This window comes from Rhinatrema bivittatum, chromosome 1 (genome assembly GCF_901001135.1).
Source record: "Rhinatrema bivittatum chromosome 1, aRhiBiv1.1, whole genome shotgun sequence".
Taxonomy (NCBI): domain Eukaryota; kingdom Metazoa; phylum Chordata; class Amphibia; order Gymnophiona; family Rhinatrematidae; genus Rhinatrema; species Rhinatrema bivittatum.
This window is the reverse complement of record NC_042615.1, coordinates 673,845,679-673,871,947: the sequence shown is the minus strand read 5'-3', so window position 1 is coordinate 673,871,947 and position 26,269 is coordinate 673,845,679. Positions and strand designations below refer to the sequence as shown.

Below are 26,269 nucleotides of genomic sequence, written 5' to 3'. Positions count from 1 at the left end.
TGCTGCTTCCCTTTATCTCATCATTCTAGCTCAAATCCCCTATTCTGTAACTGTTTCCACCACTGGGCCCTGGATAGACCCAAACAGCTTCCCCCAGTTCAAGAATCAGAGGGAAGGCAGCAGCAGTAGGGAGGGAGGGGAACATTAGGGATGTGTAGTCATTTGAAATGACAATAGGGAATATTAGCTTCCATTTCTCATGTTGTTTTGTGTCTTTGTCTAAAAGAAATGACACCCCCACCAAAAAAATTAATTTTCTGATATTTTTGTCATTTTACATATTATAAAATTGTGTGAACTAAAACTAAAAAAAACCCCTAAAAAACAATACATTTTAAAAGTGGCATGAACAACATAATGAAATGGAAATGAAACAAAAATATGAAAAGAAAATATATAGCTAGATATAAAGTATGTCTGCATGTCCATGCTAGAAAGTATGAAGGCCCACAAAGGGAATAATGCAGAGGGAAAGAAAGCATTTAAGTCCACAGGAAAAGGGGGAGTAAGCAATCAAGTGCAAAAATATCTAGCAGCTGCTGCACAGCTTACAAGGACACTAAACAAGTGCAGCTTTCCATGTCCCCACAACTGTGCTTCCTTGCCTCTCATGCACTTTCAAAAGGAAATTTAAATGTACAGGAAGAGGGCATGCCAGGGGGACCAAGATCACTGAGTTTGCTTGGTATCTCCATGACCCGCCTTGCTGCTGCAGATGTGTGGTGATTTGAAGCTGGCATAGGAGAGAATGCAAGCAATAATCAGCAAGAAACATGATGGAGATAGGCCTGGCTCAGGTTCTTCTTGGCTAGTCATTTGTAATAATGATATTGTTATTACTGAAAAGCTAACCTGACAATTCGCATCCAAGTAGTTCCATTCGCAAAGTACAATGTCTTCTGCAAACCTGAGGGAAGAGTCGTATATACTGAGCTTCAATTGGAGGGGTGAATGAATTAGCATAGGGAGTGTTGTTATCCACATTTCCACGGAACACCTGTGCCAATAATAACACAAAGTTAAAAACATGATTTAAACTCATCTTTCTAAGTGGATTAAGGTTTTTTTTAAAATCAGAGAAAGTAAAAAATAAATCAAATGTAGTGTTGCCAAATTTAATTCAGTAACATAGTCCAGTCCTTCAAAGACATCATCAATTGAAATGTTCACATACATTACCTTAACTTAAACCTCCTAAATATACATCAAAAGGATGACTTGGGGTTTGATAATGATTCAACAATACTCAACGAGGTCTATATTCAAAAGTCATTTAGATGGATAACACAAAAGTTATCCATCTAAATGGCACAAATGGCATATTCAACCACTTGTCCTGCTAAATTATAGCCAGATAACTACTTATCTGGTTATAATTTAGCCAGATAAGTAGTGAATATTAGGTATGTCCAGATAGGTTAGACAGCCTGCTTTAGAACAGGTCTAAAGTTAACCAATTTTGTGTGGCCTGATAACTTCCTGCTTACCTTGATACCTTTAAAAGATATCTGGCTAAGTAGCACTGTTAGCGAAGAAAATAAAAACAAACAAACAGGGCCAGCAGCTCTATTCTTCCACTCCTGATCCCCACATTTTAGATATGGGCCTTTTGGGCTATGTACCCCCTAATCTCAAACCTTTCCTTATACAGGTCACTGGGCACCCTCCCATACACACACATTCCCATTAACATACATTAGATAGTGGTGCCATTCCCTTCCCCAAACCTGATACCCACCTGCAATATGAGTAGTCCTGCTCACAACCCTCATCCCTCCAGGCACCTCCCCCACCCCCACTTCACCTCCATACAAAAAAAACAAAACCCAAATCTCTGGGAGCAAGATCTCAACTCACTGCTTCTGTCTTCTAGCACTGGAAACGTAAATTACTGTAGTGTACACTTTCAGTGCTAAGAGTAAGCTTAATTTTAAAGCCCTGAAAGTGTACACTACAGATTGTATATGCTTCCAGCGCTAGAAGAAAGAAGCAGTGCTGGATCACCATGAGTGGGTTAGTTGAGAGCCTGCTCTTGGCAGGGTTTCTTTTTTTTTGTATGGGGTGAGATGAGGGGGTCTGGAGGGAAGGGGGATGCGGGCTGGACTACTCATACTGTGGGTGGGTGACTAAACTATATTCAAACTGTAACACAACAGAGTAAAGTTTCTTATCTGTAGCTGATGTTCTCTGTGTACAGTTGCTAAGTCAGTCACATACATGGGTGATACAATCCAATGGAGCTGATGATGGAATGTGCCCTAGCTGTAACTGGAAAAGTGAAGAAGCATATTCTGCAATATGCACAGTTGGGGATACACAGGCGTGCATATCACAAGGCCCCCTCAGTCATATAATTTAGCTTAGAAAAAAAAAAAAGAACTCTAAGTCGATGTGGGATGGTTATGTGTGACTATCTTAATCTGCTGTATACAGTAAACACCAATTAGAGGTATGCAATTTTGTTTTCTCCATGGACAAGCACATTAAGTCACTCCCCACACATGGGGACTCCAAGCTAAAGGTTATTCTGAGACTAAGTTCCCTTCACCACGTTCTCCTTGAGATCACCCACAAAAGTGGTTAGGAAAATATTCACACACATTACTATCCCCTCTGTAATTCCCTATATCAAAATGACACCTAAAAAATTGGAATGCTAACTCATGTTCTGATTGGCCACATTAGATGTGGTAAGAGCTTGAAAGGACACATGTTTAACATCCTCCTTGTGGAATTTAATAGGTGTGTCATCTGCTGAATCATCAGAGAAGGAGAAATCTCCTTTCTTATGATTTCCCTGTGTCTTATTTTTCTGTACCCATGGGTAAATGTATCCTATATTATAGTCCTTTTCATCCCAAATAAATTGACTCAATTTAAATTTTCTGGTTTCCATCTTAAATTTATCAAGTTGTTTCTGGAGTTCCCCCAATTTGAGCATCATAAACATCTTTGGGATACATTTCCTGTAAGTAGATGATTCAGTATCTAATACTCTTTGAGTTATCTCAATCGTATTCTTTATAGTTTCAATAATTAATAATATAAGGTCATATGAGCATTTATTGAGAACTGCATTCCACTTCTGTAAAAATACCTCTTCCTGTGAAAATAGGTACTTTGTTGATTCTCAAACCTCTGGGTAACTTCTGGCATAACAATATTCTGCCAAAGTGGCTACGTGCAGCTCCATCCTAATAAAACTTCTCCTATTTTTAACATATCCGTCCCAATCCCTCTCTATAGTGTTCGAGTTAGAAGAATCGAAAAGGTGGAAACCACCAGAATGAATATTTGTAGCAGCTTGGTCAGTATAGTTCTGCATGTATCCATGATATACACTAATCCTTCTAATACAAAGGTAACCAAAAATGTACAGTAAAGAATACAAAATAAGATACAAAGTATCTTCTCTCACATACAAGTAGAGAGAACACATAGAAAGAATATATATTATAATTGTGCAAATATAATATATATTCTCTCTATGTGTTCTCTCAATATTTAAATATAAACAGAAAGGTCTTTGTATTTTTCAGTTTTGTACTTCTTTTACAGAGAATCACCCAAAGAACTTCCCAACTCTCCTTCAGTAGGCTAGAGTAAGCACAATCTCCTCACCATTCACATCAACTCCAAAGTTCCTCAGTATTCACTTCTTCACTATAACAGAAAGAATTACTTCACTTAATCTCCTTGTTCACTGGAAACACGATAGCCTTCCTCATAACCTTCAGTAACTCTTCATCCATTCCATACAACTTTTCAGAATACTTCTTTAGGCCTTTTCAAGGGATTTCATAGTTTTCACCAACTTACAACTTTAGGTGTCTTACCTCCTGCTAAATTTCAGTTAGAAGCAGGCTCTTACAAGCTTACAGCTCTCCTTCTTCTTCCTCAAGCTCCTAGAAAGCCATCATCCTTTCACCTTACTTCCTATATCTATTTCCATATGCAGCTCATTTGCCTTAATTGCTAATAGATACAACTTCTATTACAATTGGCAGTAGTCTTTGTCTGCTAACTTCCTAACTCAGTTGTTAATGCCAAACAATATTTACTAGAATGAAGAGAAACAGTTCCACTACTCACAGAGACTTGGAAGGTGAGAAGAATAGCTGTATACACAGCAGCCTGATTAGCTGTTATGAGTTCTGGAGCTCAGCAATCAGACAAAGACCACTGCAGCTTAAGGAGAAGTGGGAATGGTAGCAGGTGTGTGAACCCTTTGTGCTACAGCGTAGTTGATGCAGTGTTGCATGTGAACCCATGAGGACTACACCAGCAGCTGGGGAATATACCCTGTAGAGGGACAGAGACTTCATGAGATTCACCTTTACTAGTTGCTAGGGATGTGAATCGTTTTTCTAACAAATTGAAATATCGTACAATATTTCTAAATTCGTTAATATATCAGGTAAAAAAAGAAACGATCACTTTTCCCCCCGAATTTTCATAAAAATCATTTTTCGGGTTAGTGCGCGCTAACTCATGTTAGCGCACCCTAACAAAAAAACGTTTATTTTTGTTATTTTTTGTTACTTTTTGCTATTTTTGTTAGGGCGCGCTAACATGAGTTAGCGCGCACTAACCCAAAAAATGATTTTTCACTTAAAAAAAAACGGATCCACGGGAAAATGAGATTTTCCCGCAGCCAGACGAATCCGAAAGCGGGAACGATTGGGCACCCGATTCACATCCCTACTAGTTGCATCCCCTGCAGGTTAAGCCCTTGGGTTCTGGCAGCTGGCAGGACTTAGGTGGGTCTCTAGGGCAGTGAAGATAACTAAAGTCCAAAGGCATACTGGAATCCAGCCAGGCAGCAGAGTAATGGAGTCAAAGGAATGCCTAGGACAGGGTAGGCAGCTAGCAGAAGGGGTCAGGTCCAGGCAAGGGGTCAGGTCCAAGTGGCAGGAAATTGTGGTCAGGTCCAAGAGGTAGGCAATCATGGTCAGGTCCAAGCAAGAGGTAAAGATCCAGAGAGTCAGGTCAAAGGTGAACAAAGCCACACTGAAGACACTAGACAAGATGGATAGGAGAAGGCCAGGATGGACAAGGAAGGCTGGAGAATAAAAGGCTGGATGAGGCAAAGCTGGATGAGGAAAGGCTGGATGAGGCAAGGGTGGACAAGGCAAGGCTTTAAGGCAGGTCTGGACAAGGCAAGGCTGGAAGAGAAGCGAGAACACAGGAATTGGGAATTCTAGATAACATACACTGCAAGGAAGGAGACCTGTTGCTGAGGCATCTGTTTGCTAAGGCAATGAGGATTAAGTAGAAACCTGGATAATGTCATGCACAAGAAGCAGGAATTCCTGTAGTGGATCCCTTAAGAGGTGCCATACAATGTATGTACAAGCACCTAGAGGAGCAGTGGGAGTGACAGCCTAGGAGCAGTGGGAGTGACAGCCTGGGAGCATTGGTGGCATTGGGCAGTGACAGATGTGAGTACTTGTGGTCATGAGCAGTCTCTGGAAGGCCAAACATAACAGAACCCTCCCTCCTAAGCCTCCTCCCCAGGCTGGTAGACTTAGGCTTCTAGGGGAAGCATAGGTGGAATTTTTTTTACCAGTTGGGGGGTCTGGAGATTGGCTGCTGGCTCTCAGGAGTTTTCTTCAGGTCCATAATTCTTCCAAGAGTTAAGGTACTATAATTAGTTTTGGAATTTTTTGGAATCTAAAATGTCCTGGACTTCAAATTATCTTTCTAGGGATCTGGATGAGTGGTCTGCCCGGCCAAGAGAGAATTGCCGGTTTCAGGACAGAGACATGGAAGACATCATGGAGCCGCAAAGATGACGGTAGTTTGAGTTTGTATGCCACAGGTCATAATTGTCATTCAATGGGGAACGGACCCATAAAACATGGTGTGAACTTCAGAGATTTTTAGTGCTAAACCAAACCAAGCTTCCTGGATGAAATTGAGGCGCTGGGCTATGTTTCTTGTCTACATATTTTTTTAAACGCTCACCACTTGCTCTAGGAGATGTGTGTCTTCTGCCATAGTTTCTGAAGTTCTGTCCCATCAGGTTAGTGCAGAGCAAGGGTCACAGATTGGAACAGGTCTAGGTATATGGGGATGGTGCCTGAACACAATGTAGAAGGGTAATGACCCTGTGGAACTATTCATAAGTTAATAAGGGAGAATTCAGCCCATGAGAGGGGGGAGGCCCAGTTATCTTGCTGTTGATTTATGGAGACTCATAGAAAAGCCCTGAGAATCTGATTTACCTGCTTGGTTTGTCCATTGTTCTGGAGGTGATAAGCTCAGGTGAAATCTAACGTAATTCCAAACTTTATGCTCAAATCTTTCCAGTAGCTGGCTGTGAACTGAACTCCTCATTCTGAGAAGATGTAAAGGGGGAGCCCGTGCTGACAGAAGATATATTAGGCAAAAGGTTTAGCCAGTTCAGGCACAGATGGGAGGCCTGCAAGAGGCATGAAATGAGCCATCTTAGAAAATCTAGCCACTACCACCCTTATGCTGGTGTTGCCATCAGAGAGGGGAAGGTCAGTGCTGAAGTCAGTGGCCAATGGGGTCCAGGGTTCCTTGGGGCCTGGTAATGACTGTAACAACCACCAAGGTCATGCTCTCACACTCTTATTCTTGGCAAATGAGACAAGACTCTATGAAACACTACATGTCAGTCTTCATCTGAGGCCACCAGTAGTGTCAGATGATTAATTCCAAGATTCAGGTGATACCTGGGTGCCCTTCCAAACAGGTTTCATAATCTCACTGAAGAATCTTGTTGTAGGTCTGGCCAGGAAAAACTGTAAATGTAGCAGCAACCAAAATCTTCACAGTGTTGATGATATGCCATGGAAATTCCAGAAATCCCTAAATACCAAAAGAAGATGAGAGGGCATTGGCTTGTTGGTTCTTCTTCATTGGACGGTATTGCAAATCAAAGTCAAACCTATTAAAAAGAAATGACCAGCAGGCTTGCTGGGGTTTCAGTCTCTGCACTTGTGCTAGATGCTCTAGTTTTTGTGATCATATAGATAGTTACTGGGTATTTAGCTTCTTCCAGCAGGTGTCACCATTCTTCCAAGGCTAGCTTGACCGCTAGTGGCTCACGATTTTCAATGGTATAATTCTTCTCTGCTGGAGACAATTTCTTTGAAAAGTAGGAGCAGGTCACAAGAGTATCATTATAGGTATGCTGTAGGAGGACATCATCTACCCCGAGAGAGAGATGCATCTACCTCCAGGATGAATAGCTGGGGCAGATCTGGGTGGTGTAGGCACTGATCAAGGGTGAACTCTTCTTACAGATGCTTGAAGGCTTGGATAGTGCCTGGGGTCCAGGTCATAGTGTCCAAGCCCTTTTTAGTTAGGGCTGTAAGAAGGGCCGCCAAGAAGGAGTAATCATGGATAAAATTGCCTATAGTAATTTGAAAACCCCTGGAAGTGCTGCAGTGGCTTAAATCCCATGGGCCGGTCCCACTCCAGTATGACTTTTAATTTATCTGGTTCCATATGATGGCCGTAGAATAAGATATTATATCCTCAGAGGTGGAGATCTTCCTGTCAAAGGTACATTTCTCTAATCTGGAGTAGAAGTGGTGCTCACAAAGTTTCTGGAGGACCTGTTTCACATGATTAGAGAAGGTCCCAGAAGATCTTGTTTACCAAAAATTGGAAAACTGCTGGGGTGTTGCACAACTTGAAGGGAATCATTAAGTATTCAGTGTCATCACAGGTGTTAAAAGCGGTCTTCTACTTATCATCCTCTCAGATTCTGATCAGGTTATATGCCCCCCAAAGTTCTAGCTTGGTAAATATTTGTTCAACCCAAAAAAGGTCAAAGAACTTGGAGATCAAGGGTAGTAATTCTTCTTCATAATAGAGTTAAGACCATGATAATCAATCCAGGGATGTAACAACCACTCCTCCCTATGACAAAAAATACAGTACCTGCAGGTGAGGAAGAAGGGCAAATGAAGCCTCTGTCTAAATTGTATTTAATACATTTGCTGTTTCAGGTGAGGAGAGTGGGCATACTCTGCCTCCAGGTGGAACCTGTTGCGATTCAGCTCAGGGCTGGAGCCACAAGCCGCCTCCTACCTTCTTTGGCCAGCCTGCCTGACCCCCAACGCCATCTTGCTGGCACGTTCCCTATCGCGGCAGGAGGCCGCCATCATGCCGGTATGGCAGGAGTCATGCTGGCTCTCTCTCTCATGGCACGGAGACAGACCGGACTCTCCTCCGCAGCCCGGAGGCCGCCATCTTCCCACAGGCCTGGAGGCCTGCTCTTCAGCGGCAGGATGCCGCCAGTTCTTCCTGTGGCATGGGGCAGCTGACGTCCTCTTCGCTGTGGCTCGGAGGCCACAGTCCTCGGGCTCCCCTACAGCATGGAGCCGCTTCTCTTCATGGCAGGACGCCGCCACCCATGTCAGGGCCTGCACAGAGGCCCAGCTTCCACCTGAACTCTTCAGCATCAGCAAGGTCACTCTCTGTGGTCCTGAAGACTTTCTCTTCCTGCCTTCTAGGGGCGGGCCTGCATCTTCTCTCCAGAGTTAAAGGGCCAGTAGGGAATGGTCCTTCTGGCTCCACCTGTGAACTCCTCCCTGGGTGTCATCTTCTTAGCCCTACAAGAAGGCTCCTCCTTCACTTCCAACTTGCCTTCGCAAGGAGCCAGTTCCCTTCTCTGGACTTCTGACTTCTGCTCCTGCCTGGCATCTGCTTGGGATTCCATTCCACATTCCTAGTATCTTCATTTGATGTTCCATTCCAGTCTTGATGTTCTGTTCCAGCCTTGATGTTCATGTTCCAGTTTGATGTCTCATGTGGCTCCACTGACCTGTCCCTGCATGGTCCGCGACCAGCCCGGCGAGGATGTGTAGGGCGCCCAGTGGCCGAGTGGTCCGCAACCATCCCAGCTGGGCTGTGTAGGGCACTCGGTGGGATTCCAGCGATTGTCGCCGAGGAGCCTCCATGTTTCTGATCTTCTCAGTAGTGCAAGTCTCCAAGACCTTGTTTTAAACCTGAACCAGAACCTGAGTCAGAACCTGAACCAGAACCCTGCACCCATTCTTGGTCCGGAGCTCCTTGCACTTGCCCTTCTCCACGAATTAACTATTGTGTAAGCCTGTCCGTGGAGTGGTCCACGCCTGGCCTTAACTGGTTGTGGAGGGCATGCTCTGCACAGGTCCCTGAGAGTCTTTGTCTCTTCTGTGTCAAGTTCTCATCTCTTCGGATCTTCAGTTACAAGTTCTCGTCTCTTCTGATCTTCAGTGTCAAGTCCTCGTTTCATCCGATCTTCAGTTACAAGTCCTCGACTCTTCAGATTTTCAATTACATGTCCTCATCTCTTCTCCTGAGTCCTTCCCAGACTTGGACTTCTCTCACCGCAGGGGCACACACCACTTGTTATGCACTGGGGAGCACCCCCTAGTGCTCCCGTCCATCGCAGTGCAACAGAACATTGCCAGAGACCAAATCTATGGTAGAATCGTAGAAGCAATTAGTGGCAGGATCTCAACCTGCCTTTTGCTGAAAACATCTGCAAACCTAGCACTACCTAGCTAAGTTCTATTCTTAGAGCAGTTTTTTCAAATTGAGGCTTCTGAAGAAGCTTCATCACTTCCTGTTATGAAATTATTTTTGGACTGTTCTCCAAGCATTTGTTCTAATTACCTTGGATTATTGAACCTCCCTTTATTTGGAACTACCTAGCTGTTAGCTTCAGCCTTTGCATCTTTTACATAAATGCTGCTGCTGCATGTTTGGTGCTAGTTAGAGCCACAAGGGAGTATGAAACCCAAATGTTGAAGCAAAAATGAAGAAGTCTTCTATTTTATTAATGGAGATTGGCCTGCCTATCTGTCTGATGTTTTAGACCATTTTATTATCCTGGATGAAGTCTTCTTCCTGAAGTCAAGCCACCACTATAGTTACATCAGTAAAGGCAGCACACTTTCAAAAGACTAGAAGATGGGTCTTTCCAGTGATCAGGACTGTCCTGTGGAATGCCTTGTCTGGGGAAATGCAGTCATGTCTAATTATGTTATATTTAGGAAGAATTAAAAGTTTATGTTATATTTGGAAGCATGGTCTCTAGTGTAGGGTAATTGTTAATGGAGGGAAGGATGGGTGCTATAGTTTTCGTTTCAACATAAGCAAATATTAACTTGTTTTAATTGTTGAATATCTATAGAAATTGTATATGTTTTTTCTGATCCACTTAGTATGGAAGGTCTGATTTAATGTGGAATATAAATTTCTATAAATAAATAAATAAATAAATAAAAAGTACTAAAAAATAAAATTATATTATCTCAAAAATGAAAAAAAAACAACTTTCTGGTACAAATCTGTTTGGCAAATTATATGAAATCTCTATAATAAAATAAGACCTACAGGTAAATAAATATTAGATTAACATATGTCACTCAATGCTTTCATTAAGACTTAAAGGAAATATGCTGTTCAAAGAATAATATTGCTTACATATATTTAAACTTGCCACAATGTTGCCACCTTTGAAAGAAGGCTGGACTTGATCAATAGACTATTTAAATTGACTAAAAAATTATGGTTTGTAATACAATGTTGCACAGTAGGTGCCTGGAGTCTGGAAGTACTAAAACAGCTACAATGCTTAAGTGCATGCATACAAATCATATACTTTGTGCATCTAATGGATATGTATGGCCAATCACTTTGTAGAATATAAATTACTTACTATGAGCTACAGTTAGTATAATATCTGCAAGTAATGTAACCTCACCTGTACTAGGTTGAGTCCACTGAATACCATGATCGTGGATACACAAAATAACATTGACCACATGGATAATGTAATCTACTGGAAGATTGTATGATAAGGATGTACATTTGTTTAAAATGAATGAGCAATCCAAAACTATTGGAACCCCATTTGTTTCTTTCTTTCAATGAAATTTGTGAAAAAATTTGTTTTCGGGTTAGTGTAGGGAGGAGGGGCACATTAAAAAAAAACAAACCCAAACCCAACCCTTCAAATTTACTTAATTACAACCCCCCCCCCCCCCCCCCCACCATCCCAATCCCCCCCAAAACTTACTGAAAGCCCTGGTAGTCCAGCGGGAGTCCCGGGAGGGATATTCCACTCTTGGGCCATCAGGCCTGCAGGAATCAAAATGGCGCTGGTGGCCCTTTGCCCTTACCATGTGACAGGGACCACTGGTGCCATTGGTCAGCCCCTGTCACATGGTAGGAGCAATGGACGGCCGGCGCCATCTTAGAAAATGGCACGGGTCATCCATTGCTCCTTTCCCTGCACTAACCCGAAAACAAATTTTTTCCCGAATTTAATTGATATTGCCTAATTCATTCAAAACAAATGCACATCCCTACAGGACATCTCATGCTCAGTTTTCAAGACAAGTGCAACTGGATTCAGAGAGCCACCCAGCTCCGGCTCCTCCTTCCTCAACAGGGCCACTGTCCAGGGTCCTGCACCTCTCCTGCTTCCTCTCCTAAGTTGCGGGGCCATGCCTTCTTCCTGGATTTCAAGGGCCAGGGAGGGAGTGGCCCTCCTGGCTCCACCTGCTGATGTCATCTGGGAGTCATCCCTTCTGCCCTACAAAAGGGCTCCACCCTCATTCCTTCTTCACCTTTGCAAGAAGAAAGTTCTCCTTAGGACTCCTCATCTGCTTCTCTTCCTAGGCACTCTGTTCCGTGTGGGATCTCATGTCTTCATCATTGTTCCATGTACTGGTCTCTGCCCTGAAGTTTTCAATGTTCCTGATGTCCAGTTGTCCGCCTGTTCCTGATGTTCTGATGTCCTTCCATTCCTGATGTCTTGATGGCCTGACGTCCATCTGTTCTTGATGTCCTGACGTTCTTCCATTTCTGATGTCTTGACGGCCTGACAGCCATCTGTTCTTGATGTCCTGACGTCTATCCATTCCTGATGTCCTGATGGCCTGACGTCCATCTGTTCCTGATGTTCTGACGTCTATCTGTTCCTGATGTCCTGACAACCTGACATCTATCCGTTCCTGATGTCCTGATGGCCATCTGTTTCTGGTGTTCCTAAGTCCTTCCATCTCTGATGTCCTGATGTCCATCCATTCTCAATGTCTTGATATTCATCTGTTCATGATGTCCTGATGTTTGTCCATTCCTGGTTCCTTGTCCAGATGTCCTCAGCTCCATTTGGACCTATCCCCCATGGCCTGACCACCCCTGCTGGGGTGTGTGAGGCATTGATGGGTCTTCCTTCCAACGGTGCTATGGAGTCATCTCTTCCCTTGTCTGACTTATCTTGTTCTTGATGTCTGATATCTGCCTTGCATTGATGTCTTAGCTTGATGCCTGCTCATGTGGTCCGTGACTAGCCGAGTGGGGCAGAGTATGGTGCTAGAGGGACTTTCCCACTTGGAGGTTCTGGATTTTTTAACCATAGGTTTCTTAACCTTGCCCTGTCTTGTTATACTTTGCCTTGTCCAGCGTCCTTCTGTTCCAGGATTCTATTGTTCCAGTATCCTATTTCAATGACTGAGTCTTCATCTACTTCAATGACTGAGTCTTCGTCTATTTCAGTGACTGAGTCTTTGTCTACTTCAGTGCCCAAGTCTTCGTCTACTCCAATGCCTGAGTCTTTGACTTCCTCAAAGCCTGAGTCTTCATCTGTCCCGCCATGTCTGGTGTCTTCATCTGCCTTGCCACACCTGACGTCTTCATCTGTCTTGCCACGTCTTGTTCCACATCTCTGTCCAGCCATGACCTCTGTCCAGCATGCTGCTTCAAGCCACTATCCAGTGGCTAGTCCGAAAAAACTTGGAATGGTCAGAGGACCATTCAGAGACCACCATTGCGTTGGTGGCCTCACGGAAGCATGCAGATTTGGAAGAGGGTCAGGATCTTCAGTCTTGCCAGCAGGGATGTCTCACCGCTATGGCACACATTCCTCGTCCCACACTGGGGGAGCACTCCTTAGTGCTCCCTTCCATCCACAGCGCAACAGTATCCTTCTACCAAAGTTTAGGTGACATTTCTTACACTGTTTAACTATTTTTTAAATTTATTTTAACAGCTGAAGAATCTCTTGAACTTTTCCTTTTCTTTCTTTTTTTGCATAAGCAGTACGGTGGGTTCTGGAGAGGTGTAGCAGAAATAAAGGAAAGAACATAATCAGGTAAGTTCATTTTTTCTTCGTTGTCTTTCTGCTATACCTGTCCAGAAAATGCTTAGGAATTACCAAAGCCCATCTACTTAGGGAGGGAAGATATGACACACAACCCCTACTCCATAGGCAGATTGTCTTCCTTAGCATATACAACCAATCTGTAATGACTTGCAGAGGTATGAAGGGTTGATCAAGTTGCAGCTTGACATATATCTTGTGGGCTTACTGCAGCTATTTCTGTCCATGAAGATGAATCTGATTTTAATAATTTTGCTGGCTTTTTCCCCATATCAGGTATGCTGTTGAGATCATTTCCTATTGAAAAAAACAGTGTCTCATTGTGGTACCACAGACTATAAGTCATATTTTGTGATATATTTTATTATATGCCCCTGCAATAAGACCTACATTGGCAGGACTAAGCTCAAGGTAAAACTCAGACTATCTGAACATAAGAGCTGTATTGCAATTAAGAAAATGCAGGCACCTATGGCAGCACTCTGTATTGATAAGGGACATGTCTTTCAGAATCTACATTGGGGAATCATTGAACACACCATCCCATAGGTGTGTGCATTCATTTTCTACGTATTGGTAATCCACAACAGCGTCTCCCTCGCACAGGGAGAGCTGCTGCAGACCGTGAATCAGGCCTACGTGGCCTAGGAGTCATCCGTGCAGGCTGGGCCAGCCCAGAGGTAAGAGGAGGGACCGGGAGTCCAGGCTTGGCAGGAGGGACCGGGGGTCCAGGCTTGGCAGGATGAGCCAAGTGAAACTGACGGGACTTGTCCAGGATATGAGAAGAAGGCTCCCAGGAATTCTCCTCCGGTCCGTACCCTTCCCAGGAGAGGAGGTACTCCCACTGGCGACGGTGGAACCGAACGTCCAGGACATCCTGTACTGTATAGGTGACGTTGGCATCAGCTTCAGCGGGGGTAGGTTCCGGAGGTGTAGTATGGAATGTGGAGAGCACCACCGGCTTAAGCAGAGACACGTGGAACACGTTGTGGATCCTCAGGGTGGAAGGCAGCCGTAGCCGATAGGAGACTGCCCCCACCCGCTCCACTACCGTGAATGGGCCAATGTACCTAGGGGCCAGACGCATAGAGGGAGTCCGCAGGTGGATGTTCCTGGTACTCAACCAAACTCTCTGTCCTGGAAGGAAGGTCGGAGCAGGCCATCATGATCTATCTTCATATTTCTTGGCCTTGGCTGCCACTAAACTGAGTTTCTCCTGGGTGGAAGTCCAGAGGGTGCACAACTGTCGCGCCGTAAGCTGAACTGCAGGCGAGGGTACTGTCAGCAGCAAAGGCAATGGAGGTCTAGGGCTCTTTCCATAGACCAGCTGAAAAGGGGACAGGTTAGTTGCGGAGTGTTTGTGATGGTTATACGAAAACTCCGGCCAAGGTAATAAAGTGACCCAGTCATTTTGCAGATCTCCGACGAAGGCCCGGAGGAAGGCTTTCAGAGTTCAGTTGGTCCATTCGGCCTGGCCATTGGCCTGAGGGTGGTAGGCGGTTGTCAGGTCCAGCCACACCCCGAACTTCCTGCAGAGGGACCTCCAATACTTCGCCGTAAACTGGAGACCACGGTCTGAAGTGATGTGCGAATGTAATCGGAAGACATGCTGTGTGAAGAGATTAGCCAACTCTGGCGCTGAAGGTAGTTTGGCGAGAAGCACGAAGTGGGCCATTTTTCGAAAAACGGTCAACCATGACCCAGATCATGGTTTTCCCATCAGAAACAGGCAAATCCACAATAAAATATGTGTACAGGTGAGCCCAGGGTTCAGTGGGAATGGGTAATGGCTGCAGGAGCCCCCAGGGGCATCCATGTAGAGGTTTCTGCCAGGCACAGGTAGGACAGGACTGGACATAGTGTCGTAAGTCTTTCTTGATCTGCGGCCACCAATAGAACTCTGTCAGAAGCTCTAGGGTCCTGGCAGTCCTTGGATACCTGGCGGTCAGGGAATCATGGGTGCACGCTAAGACTTTCCTGCAGGAACGAGAGGGCACCACAGTCTTATCCGCGGGAGCCACCTCGGATGCAGCCAGCAGGACTTTGACTGTCCAAAATGTACTGAGGTGGGTTGGTGTGTCTTCAGTCTCCGTTGTACGGGAGAGAGCATCCGCCTGAACGTTCTTGGATGCTGGTCGGTAACGGAGGGAAAAATTGAAACTGCTGAAGAAGAGTGACCAGCGTGCCTGCCATGGATTAAGACACTGGGCACAGCACAGGTATTCCAGGTTCTTGTGGTTGGTGTAGACGACTATTGGATGTTGGGCCCCCTCCAACCATTGGCTCCATTCTTCTAAAGCTAGTTTGATGGCCAGCAGCTCCTTATCTCCGATGCCATAGTTCCTCTCTGCGGGTGTGAACTTACGTGAGTAGTAGGAACATGGCAGGGATTTGCTTCTGGTGGACAGTTGGCTTTGCACAGCCCCGACGGCTATGTCAGAGGCGTCGACCTCTACGATGAACTGGCGTTGAGGGTCTGGGTGGTGAAGGCAGGTGTCCTGGAGGAATGCATTCTTTAACTCCTGAAAGGCCTGTGTGGCCGTGGCCGTCCAGTTCTTGGCATCGGCCCCCTTCCTGGTGAGGGCCATCAGTGGAACCACCATCTGGGAATAATGGGGAATGAATTGCCGATAAAATTTGGCAAAGCTGAGGAACCGCTGGAGTGCCTTAACTCCCACCGGTTGAGGCCAATCCTTGATGGCAGCAACCTTGTCCGGGTCCATGCGGAACCCTGTAGAGGATACGATATACCCCAAGAAGGGTAGTGATTCTTGCTTGAATTGGCATTTCTCAAGTTTCTCATAGAGTCGATTATCTCGCAATTTCTGCAGTACTTGGCGGACATCATGACGGTGCGTTCCCAAGTCCCTGGAATATATTAGCACATTGTCAAGGTAGACAGTTATGGAAGTATGTAACATCTCCCTCAGGACCTCATTCATGAGGTTCTGAAAGACTGCTGGGGCATTGCAGAGGCCGAAGGGCATGACCAGGTATTCGTAGTGGCCATCCCTTGTGTTAAAGGCGGTCTTCCATTCATCTCCAGGATGGATGCACACTAGGTTTTATGCCCCACGTACAACTTCTACAGGGTTCAGGAATCAAGGGTAACGGATATCGATCCCGCCAAGTGATGCTGTTCAAGCCCCGGTAATCTATGCAGGGTCAGAAGGACTCATCCTTCTTCGCTACAAAGAAGAACCCGGCTCCAGTCGGGGACTTGGAGGGCCGAATGAATCATCAGTCCAGGTTCTCCCGGATATAGGCAGACATGGCTTGTGTCTCCAGAAGGGACAACGGGTATACCCGTCCCCAGGGCAGTCTGGTACCTGGAAGCAAATTGATCGCACAGTCAAAGGGGCGATACTCCGGAAGGATTTCGGCCTTCTCTTTGGAAAAGACATCGAGGAAGTCTTGGAAGTGTGAAGGCAGGGCCAGGGAAGCTGTCAGGAGAGGTATCGGTGGCCGAGGAACCGCAGCCAGACAGGAGTCGAAGCACGATGGTTCCCAGGATGCCACCTGGAGGGAATCCCACGAGATTACAGGCGAGTGTTTCCGAAGCCAAGGAAGCCCCAGGATGATCAGATGCATGGACTTCTCTAGGATGAGGAAGGAGATCTCCTCCTGATGCAGAATGCCAGTGTGTAATGTGAGGGGCTTGGTGCAGGTAGCGATGGTGCCTGGAAGGAGTCTCCCCTGAATAGAAGACACAGTGAGAGGGGGTCGTTGGGGTTGGACCCCAATCTGGAGTTGCTGAACTAAGTCCTTAAGTATGAAGTTCCCCCCGACTCAAGAGTCGATTAGAGCTTGCGTATCGAACTTCCCATTGGGGAGGAGTAAGGTCACCGGTATGATGCACGGGGAGTCAGAGGTTGGAGGCCCACGCCAGGGGTCTCCCATCTAGCAGAGAGATAATGAAGCTTGTCTCAACCCGGTCTGTCAGAAACTGAAGCCGAAGGAGGTTGAATCGAATATAACACTGGTTCAGGAACCCCCAGCAAAGCTTTGCATCTCCTGAAAACCGCAAAGGTACTGGGATCTGTATGGGTGCTGTAGGCCTGGAATTTGTCCCAGCTGCGGGTACCGAGGGACTGGCAGCCGTGGCTCTGCCGATGCAGTCGGCTAATTTCTGCACTTTCACCATCAGGGTGGCGAGGCAGATTTGCTGCTGTTGCAGCCTCTGGGCAATACCCGGGATGGCTTTCAAGCTTGCAAGATCCGCCGGGTCCATGGCCTTGCAAACTGTTATGATCGTGGGCCCTTGGGCCGGCTGAAACAGTGGATGGTATGCTGTGGAGGACCACAGCGAGCATCACAGACGGGAGGTGGCACGGAAGAGACTTGGAAGAGGCTTCACCACTGGAAGTCCAAGATCCCCCCAGGAGGAGCCCATACGGACCCGGACCTCTTGGACTTAAGTGGGATCCTATGTGACCAAGGATCCGAGCTGCAGCCGAAGAGTTGGATGAAGGACGGTTGGGCCCAGGTAGCTAAAGAGTCTTCACCCTCAGGAGCCCGTGGCTCCCCCGGGAGGAGCCCGTTAGAGCCTGAGCCGCTGGGACTTAGGAGAATCCTCTGGGCCAGCAAGTACCAGATACCTGAGGTGATGGAAGAAGCCGAAGTTGGAGTCCAAGAGCGAAGCCGGGTCAGAAGCCAGGAGTTAGAGATCTAAACCAAAGCCAGAGATGAAGGCAGAAGATGGAGTCGTGGGACAGAGCTGGGTCAGAAGCCAGAGGTCAGAAGACAATACCAAGCCAGGAACGGAAGCTGAAAGTGAAGTCGTGGGACGGAGCCGGGTTGGAAGCCAGAAGTCAGATGTCAATACCAAAACCAAGAGCGGAAGCTGAAGATAAGTCAGGAGACAAAACCAGGTCAGAATCCAGAAGACAGAAGAAGCAATCCAGGGACTACAGCAGCAGCAACTAGACACTCAGACAAACTGAGGAACCTCGTTGCAAGGCCCCATCCTGTTGGAGCTGTAGGGTTTAAATACCCTGCAGCATCTGACGTCATCTGGGGCATCCCCTCTTGTCTTCCCGCGCTGGCCCCTTTAAGAATCGAGCCCCTGGGTGTGCGCGTGCCTAGAGAGCGGGGCCAAGCGTGTCGGGCTGGCGGCGCCTCCCTTGCACAGGGAGAGCTGTGGCAGGCCGCGAATCAGGCCTACGTGGCCTAGGAGGCATCCATGTGGGCCGGGCCGTCCCAGAGGTAAGAGGAGTGACCAGGGCACGGCCCGGTCCCGTAACATCCTCAGTAGGAGTTGGGGCCTTGTTGAGTCAGTTTTCACCTAAGGCATCCTGCAATCGTGTTCTTTTTTTCCAGAGGTTTTCCACTGCTGAACGCAACTTTGGGATAGGCAACAGAGAACTCCTCGCTATCAGGCTAGCCCTCGAGGAATGGTACCAGTGGCTGGAGGGTGCACAACATTAGTTCACGATCTACACTGATCATAAAAATCTCGAACACTTGCAACACGCTCAATGTTTGAATGCCTGACAGGCCCGCTGGTCCCTCTTCCTCACTCACTTCAATTTCAACTTGAGGTACTGTCCAGCAGACAAGAATGCTCAGGCTGATGCCCTATCATGCTTCTTTCTTCCGGAGGATTTTTCCAAACAACCACAGCCCATCATAGATCCAGCATGAATCCTTTTGTCAACCTCCCAGACTGTTTCTCCAGGGAAGACAGTCATTCCTCGCAGGATCCATGAAAAAGTTTTGGAATGGTCCCACAACTCCCATGTGGCAGGTCACCTTGGTCAGGCTCGGACTCTCGATCTCCTTCAACGCTTCTACTGGTGGCCCCAAATGCAATGCAATGTCCGAGCCTATGTGGACTCTTGTTTCACCTGCGCACAGCAGAAACCGTTGGCAGGACCACCCTGGGAGCTGTTATAGCCATTGCTGGTTCCCAGACGACCCTGGACCCACTTGTCCACCGATTTTGTGGTGGCCTCCCTCTTTCTAATGGCAACACTGTTATTTGGGTCGTGATCGACCGCTTTTCTAAAATGGCTTATTTTGTCCCATTACCAGGCCTTCCCACAACTCCCAAACTCACCCAACTCTTCTCTCAGCATGTGTTCCATCTTCATGGGTTGCCTCAGCATGTGGTCTCTGACAGAGACTCTCAGTTTACAACCTGCTATTGGTGTTCATTATGTAAAATGTTCAATATAACACTAGGCTTTATGATTGCTTATCATCTGCAGTCCAACGATCAGGCCGAACGAATCAACCGTTCCTTAAAGAACTTTCTGTCATACACCAATGATCTGCAAGATAACTGGGCCAATCTCTTATCTTGGGCAGAGTTCTCTCATAACACCCATTTCTCCGCCACTACGGGTTCTTCACCTTTTCAGATTGTGTACCAGAAGCAGCCTTTACCTCCATTACCTTGCTACAGGATCATTTCCTTCTGCACCAGGTTGATGATCTCAAATCATGAGACCTTCCTCCTCCAAGGCAGCAACAGGGATGCCGACTGGAGTTGGGACTTGGCTACTATGTCTCTAAAGGTCTCATCTACATACCTTTCTGTCTGCCTTAGCTCCTCCAGGTCTGCCACTCTAAACTCCAGAGATTGGACACATTCTCTGAGAGACAGGAGCTCTTTGCATCAGATGCACACATACAACTTCTAACTAGTGGGTAAGAAATCATACATGTGACACTCGATGCAAAAAACTGGGAGGCCCCTCCTCTTGCTGCTGGACTGCTGCTTTCATCTTAAATGTGTTCAGTTCTTAGTTAAGTTTTAGGTTTCTATGGGTGTAGGATTGCATACTATAAGGGTCCTTTAAATGTATTAGTGTATTCACTATATATCTGGTAGTGACATACAAGGGAATGATCAACCTCTTGATAAGGTGTGGGGAACTTCTGAGTTTAAATTAAAAGGCAGATTTAAAAAAATAATGTTTTTAAGTGTGAAAGTGACACCTCCCTATAAATTAAAGGATGAGCTAGGGGTGGTTGGGAGAAGGGTGAGAGGGTTGTGATAATCAGACACACAAACTTTTGATTGTTGTCTGACTTTCTGACTACCTATTTAAAATAAAACACACAAACATCTCTTTGTTGTCTGACTTTCTGACTACCTATTTAAAATAAAACACACAAACTTCTGATTGCTGCCTGACTTTCTGACTACTTTTTTAAACACATGAACACACTAAATAATAATATACCCCAATAGTTTACTTCTCCCCAGTACTTTTAAGTTTTAAAATTTTCTCCAACAATACTACTGATTCTTTCCAACCACCAGTAAGGTGATCCTCTCCTCTCAGTGTTCCCACTGATAAGGGCATGTGTGTCTTTTAAAATCTTCTCACTTACATGGTAGAGGCGGCATTTGCACACACATGAGCTTGCATTCAGGCTATTTTATAACATGTGTACATATATGTGCATATGTTATAAAATAGCTGTGTCCCTTGGCGTGGGCGATGAATGTGCACACATGTGTGCCACGTGCTGGTTTAAAAGTCAATGTCCCTAAACATAAACTCTGAAACTGAAGTTAACATCTCCATTAAAAATGGAAGATTTAGATGCTCCAATGGAATCTTGCCTTACTGAAGTGTTGGCTCTGGCTTTACTGCTCATTAAACTTTTTTATTTTTTAATTGAGCAAAGCTTTCATCAGACTGAGCAGAAGCAACTGCTCAAATTAGAAGTAGATCAGATTTTCTTATCCTTGCTTTGATAAAGTATAATTTTTACTGGAAAGCTCTACCAAATTCTCTGCTATGAGGTAGGGAGCATAACTTGAAAAGATCTCACATCTTGATCCGCAAGCAGGAGCATGACCCATAGGTTTTAACAGTAGCCTCTCCTTTTTTATTACTAGAAATAGTGAAAATCCAAAGACAATCATTAATTAATAAAAATAAAATCCTGCTGCACCATAGGGTGGTTTTCCAATGGTGGGTAAAGCCTTGAAAAACGTTTACTATGCTTTATCCCAGAATCTGGTGCCTCCCATTCTAGCAAAATCATTTGCTCAATTTCTGGATGTAAGGTAAAGGAAATTGGAGGCTTTCTTATGCCATTTATAATAGGATCCTTATAGTTCAGACTTTTGTTCCAAGAGTCCTAGAGACTTATTAACCTGAGCAATTAAAGGTGATATTTCATCTTTGCAGAATAAACAAATTACTGTCTCCTCATCTTCATCTGCAATATATTCTCCTTCCTCTGGGGAATCATAATTGCTCTCAGCATCTGGGCTTTTTATTTGTTTAAAAACATAATCACTACCAGCTTTACACCTTGTTCTTTTGGCTTGTTTTGCTATGTGGAAAAATCAAGTGTTAGTTTGCACTGTGTTTGTTGCGCGTCCCGGCCGCATGGGTACCGTGACCGGGCCTGCTCACCTCACCTCACGCTGCCCTCCACTAGCTCCGGTCTTGCCATGGCTGCCAGCTCCCGGTGTCCCCAACGATCACCGTGGCCTTCTCCAGCTTCCTCCATGCCACAGGCCTTACAGTGGATCTTTTGTTGGGGCTCCGCAACTTCGGACGCCTCGGCCCCACCCCTAGGCATGCGCATGGCTGATGTCACTCCCATTAAAGGGCCCAGCGCGGGAAACCCAACTTGGCCGCTGCCCGGTGATGTCACTTGAACTTCCTATAAATATTGAGGCTCTGTCCCCAGGACCTTGCCTTGGCAATCGGATCGACAACGTGGTGTTCTAGTTTGCCTACTCCATGTTCTAGCGTTTCCTTGTTCCAGCGTCTCCTTGTTCCAGCCTCTCCGTGTGTTCCAGTGTTCCTGCGCCCTGTGTTCCTTCTTGTGTCCTTGCTCAGGTAGTACCTTCTCGGACTGATCTCTGGTACTGACCTCTGCCTGCCTGACTACTCTCTTCGTCTGTTGCCTGGAACTGACCTCTGCCTGCCTGATTACACTCTTCATCTGCTGCCTGGAACTGACCACTGCCCGCCTGACTACTCTCTTCATCTGCTGTCTGGAACTGACACTGCCTGCCTGACTACTCTCTTCGTCTGCTGCCTGGAACTGACCTTTACTTGCCTTGACTATGCTCGGACTGACCTTGATATTGACCCCTGCTTTGGCTGACCACTTCTGGACCGATACTTTGGCTTTGACCCTTGCACTTCACTCGTACACTCTCTTCTGGCCTTCTGTGACTACCAGACCATCCTGCTGGGATTCCATCCGCGGCCTTCATCTGTCCAGACCCGCAGCTGCTGCCTGTCTTGTCCGGAGGGCCTTCCTGAACTGTTACCTCCCTGAGATCTCCGGAGCTTCCACTTCGGGTCTGGTCTATCCTCTCTGCATCGGCCGTGCACCCTTGCTCGTGGTGGGCACACCCCTCCGCTACCTCTCTGGGAGACCACCTGAGGCCCACCTAAGTCCAGGCGGTCCGGGTACACAAGGGCTCAACCTGCAGAAACCCCGGACTGTTATTGGCGAAGCTCCAGCTAGCCTCTGCCTCCTCGTGTGCTCCGCCTCCTGGTGGCAGGTGCTCTCTGGGTCCGACCAGAGGGCCGTACCAATCTTGCACCAGGCCAAGAGTCCACCTCCAGCGTAACAGTGTTATTCAGTGCTGCAGCCTCTTCTGAAACATTTAGATGTTGCCATGTTTTAAAAGCAAACTGCATGAAATTGTAAAATTCTGAAGTCTGAAAATCTGAACTTTTCTGGCTTGAACACAGATCTCTAGGCTGGGCATCTCCTCAAAACAATCTATATTTTGAATGAAAGTAGGTTGTATCCCCACTGAAATGGCACATATTGAATTTAGTATGGCTCCTGCAGCATTAGCCTATGATAATGTGTTTAGATTTGCCTGATTTCGAGGAAGATTGCTTTTTGCTTCTTATAAGGTGCTCCTTTTTACATTTTTTGCTGAGCTGCTCACCTGAAGTTGTCTCTGAAGAAGCACAAGCAGGGCAAACTGTGGAGCTCTCTGAACAGCTTGATCATCACAAACACAATACATGTTTAACTCAGACATCTCGGCCTCCTTCAAAGATTCCTCTTAAAAGCAAATAAAACTTTCCTCAAGGTATGTAAAAGCTGTTTGTGGAAACTGTTATTTTTTTTTTTTTTTCTGATGCGTAAAGGCAGGAAAAGCTCAAAGAGAGAATTTAACGGCCACTGTGCTCATCCATGTCCTCTGCCAAAAGGGGAGGTAACAATTAAAAAGCAGGCTTGCTCTTTCAGTCTTCTAGCTGGGAGCCAGGCCCTAAGAGAGATGACCAATAAAGACAGCTTTCCTTAATAAAAGGTTTTGAAGGATTTCTGCTACACTAGAAAGAACCTCACAGCACTTGGAGATAGAGAATACAGAATGTTAAGGGTTCCATTAGTGCTTAAATAAAACAAGTGATGTCAGATATAAAAATAATGAAGTAATTGGACATTCTACCTTCGACAGCAGTGAGGCAAGGTATGAATCCCAAGAGTTTTCTGGATAAGTGCAGCAGAAAGACAAGGAATAATAATTTATATTCCAATAACTGAGATAGGTCTGCAAAACGAGTTGTATTATATGCTGCTTTAATTGTTCTCATGGGATAGCCTTGCACTAAAAATCTATTAATCAGATCTTCAGATTGAAGTTTGAGCTACATTACACTAAAAGACACCCGTCTTAAACTAAATAATTGACCAACCAGCAAACCACATTTAAATAATCTGGGATGAAAACTCTGAAAGTGTGGTAAGTTATCCTGTTTAGTTGATATGCTGTACTGAGTGGTTGTAAGAACTATGTTTTCTTTCTTGATCAATATATCTAAAAAAAAACCTTTTTGTGATGATAAAGAGCCCATGACTCCATTAGGGAGCAGGGCACAATGTGGGCGGGGAAGGCGAAGCGGGTGGGAGCAGAACGGGGAGAGGGGGGGCGGGCCCGGCGGTGCCTGGGTAGAAAAGGGGAAGCACAGCGCGTGTGACCCCCTTTTCGGCCAGGCACCGCCGGGTTAGTTTCGTTTTCCATATCCCCGCCTTTAGGTTATGCAGTTCACGGCCCGGGGGCCGGCGGCCCTCGGACCTCTGGAGCAAGCGGCTCCGACTGGGCCAGCGTCCCAACACAGACCCTTGACACTTCAACGACCAAGAGGGGTGAGGGACAGGATGAGTACTGAGGTGCTTGGACCAAACGACCCTGACTTCTACGGTTGGGTCACCAGTGGCTTCCAGGGCCAGGGGGTCAGTGGCAGCTGCCCGGCTTCTATGGCCGGGTGGTGTGCATGCGCCTCAGGGAATTATGTTATTAGCACTTGTTAGCAGGGGAGCGTTGGTTAATCTGTAGTTAAGTTAACAAAGTTTCAGGATTGTTTATTATTGCTAATGTTGCTTGTTGTTGTATTTATTTATTACTTGTTAATGTAATGCATATGAGCTGTGGCCATTAATTTGTCCAATATAATAAAACTCTTGTTATCGAATGTTGAGCTGCGTGAGTCTTTGGAGATCAAATTCCAGGGGGGGGGGGGGGGGGGAAAGAGGTTATAGACGTAGCCTTTCCACTGCCCCCATTGTACATGGTGAAATGTAAATGAGTATTTTCAACCATTATTCAACTACTAATGGAAAATAATCAAATCTTCTTCACTTCCTGTCCACACACAAAAAAAAGTCAATATATCTACTTCAGGTTCTAATATGCTGGAACTATGGAAAGGAATAGAGCATTTCTTCCTCAAATTTAGCAACATAAAAATTGGCAATGTCCAGTACTGCAACTGGAAAGCCCATTGCAGTCCAATGTGTTTGTAGAATAAATTGTGTTTTAAATCAAAATAATTCTTACATAAAACCAATGATGCTAAGGCATAAACAAAAGAACGCTCTATGGAGACAGTCTCTGCTTAAGGGCAGTCTGAATTATGTTTAATCTTGCACGTTGTAGCTTATTAGTATAGAGAGAGTTAATGTCCAATGATAAAATGATTACATTATTAGGAATATTTGATAAATGATCAAGTTTCTTAGCATGTGTGCTGAATGTTTTATAAATGAAATAGATTGTTTCACTAAAGGCTGCAAAAATAGCCAAAGGCTCCAATAAGAAGCTATTTGCAGACATAGTAAGGCATCATGGAGGATTTTTTAAAGATTTATATACCCTAGGTACTCCATATTATACTGGAATCCTCAGATATTTTCTCTGAAGGAACATCCTCTCTTTATTAGTGGGAAAGCCTTGGTCTGAAGCTTGTTTTATAAGCTGAAAAATTTCTATAGTACTTTTGTATTTTCATAACATTATGGAAATTACATTTTTGTTTAAATATACATTTATTTTTTAATTGTGTATATTTCTCTGTGTTCTGATTGGTGAGCATTTTTGTGCCCTTTTTAATTCAAAATGGTGGCAGTCCTCTTCATTTCTGTGTATAAACGTTTGAGCTGTGAAGCCATCCTAGACCCCTGATGCAGAGCTGCAGATCTTGAAACACCATGCCAGTGTTAGGTTTGGTCTTTGTACCTATAGGGGTAGATTTTCAGACCGCGCGAATAGGCTTACTTTTGCAAAAGTACGCGGGATTTTAGTAGATACGCGCGTAGCCGCTAAAATCCCGGATCAGCGCGCCCAAGGCTATCGATTCTGTATAGCTGGCGCGCGCCGAGCCGCGCAGCCTACCTCCATTCTCTCCGAGGCCGCTCCGAAATCAGAGCGGCCTCGGAGGGAATCCTCTAACGCCCTCCTCTCACCTTCCCCTCCCTTCCTCTACCTAACCCACCCACCCGGCCCTGTCTAAACCCCCTCCTTACCTTTGTCGGGGGATTTACGCCTCCCTCTGTGAGGCGTAAATCCCCGCGCGCCAGCGGGCCGCTAGCGCGCCGGGACGCGACCTGGGGGCGGGTACGGTGGGCGCGGCCACGCCCCCGGACCGCCCCGGGCCGTAGCCACGCCCTGGGCCTGCCCCCAAAACGCTGCCGACACGCCCCCAAAACGCCGCGACGACCGGGCCCGCCCCCAACACGCCCCCTCGCCAAACCCTGGGACTTACGCGAGTCCCGGGGTCTGCACGCTCCGGTAGGCCTATTGAACATAGGCGCACCGGCGCGCAGGGCCCTGCTCACCTAAATCTGCCCGGATTTAGGCGGATTTAGGCGAGCAGGGCTCTGAAAATCTGCCCCATATTTTGGACA

The 26,269-nt window shown here is 46.0% G+C and overlaps 1 protein-coding gene across 1 annotated transcript in view; it reads right to left on the bottom strand.

Annotated features, from left to right (window-relative positions):
- EDIL3 (EGF like repeats and discoidin domains 3) overlaps positions 1-26,269 on the bottom strand; it is a 974,710-nt gene that overhangs the window by 283,294 nt on the left and 665,147 nt on the right. The window contains exon 8 of the mRNA XM_029573785.1: positions 853-997. Within this exon, the coding sequence (XP_029429645.1) occupies positions 853-997 (145 nt within the window). The remainder of the gene's footprint in view (positions 1-852; positions 998-26,269) is intronic.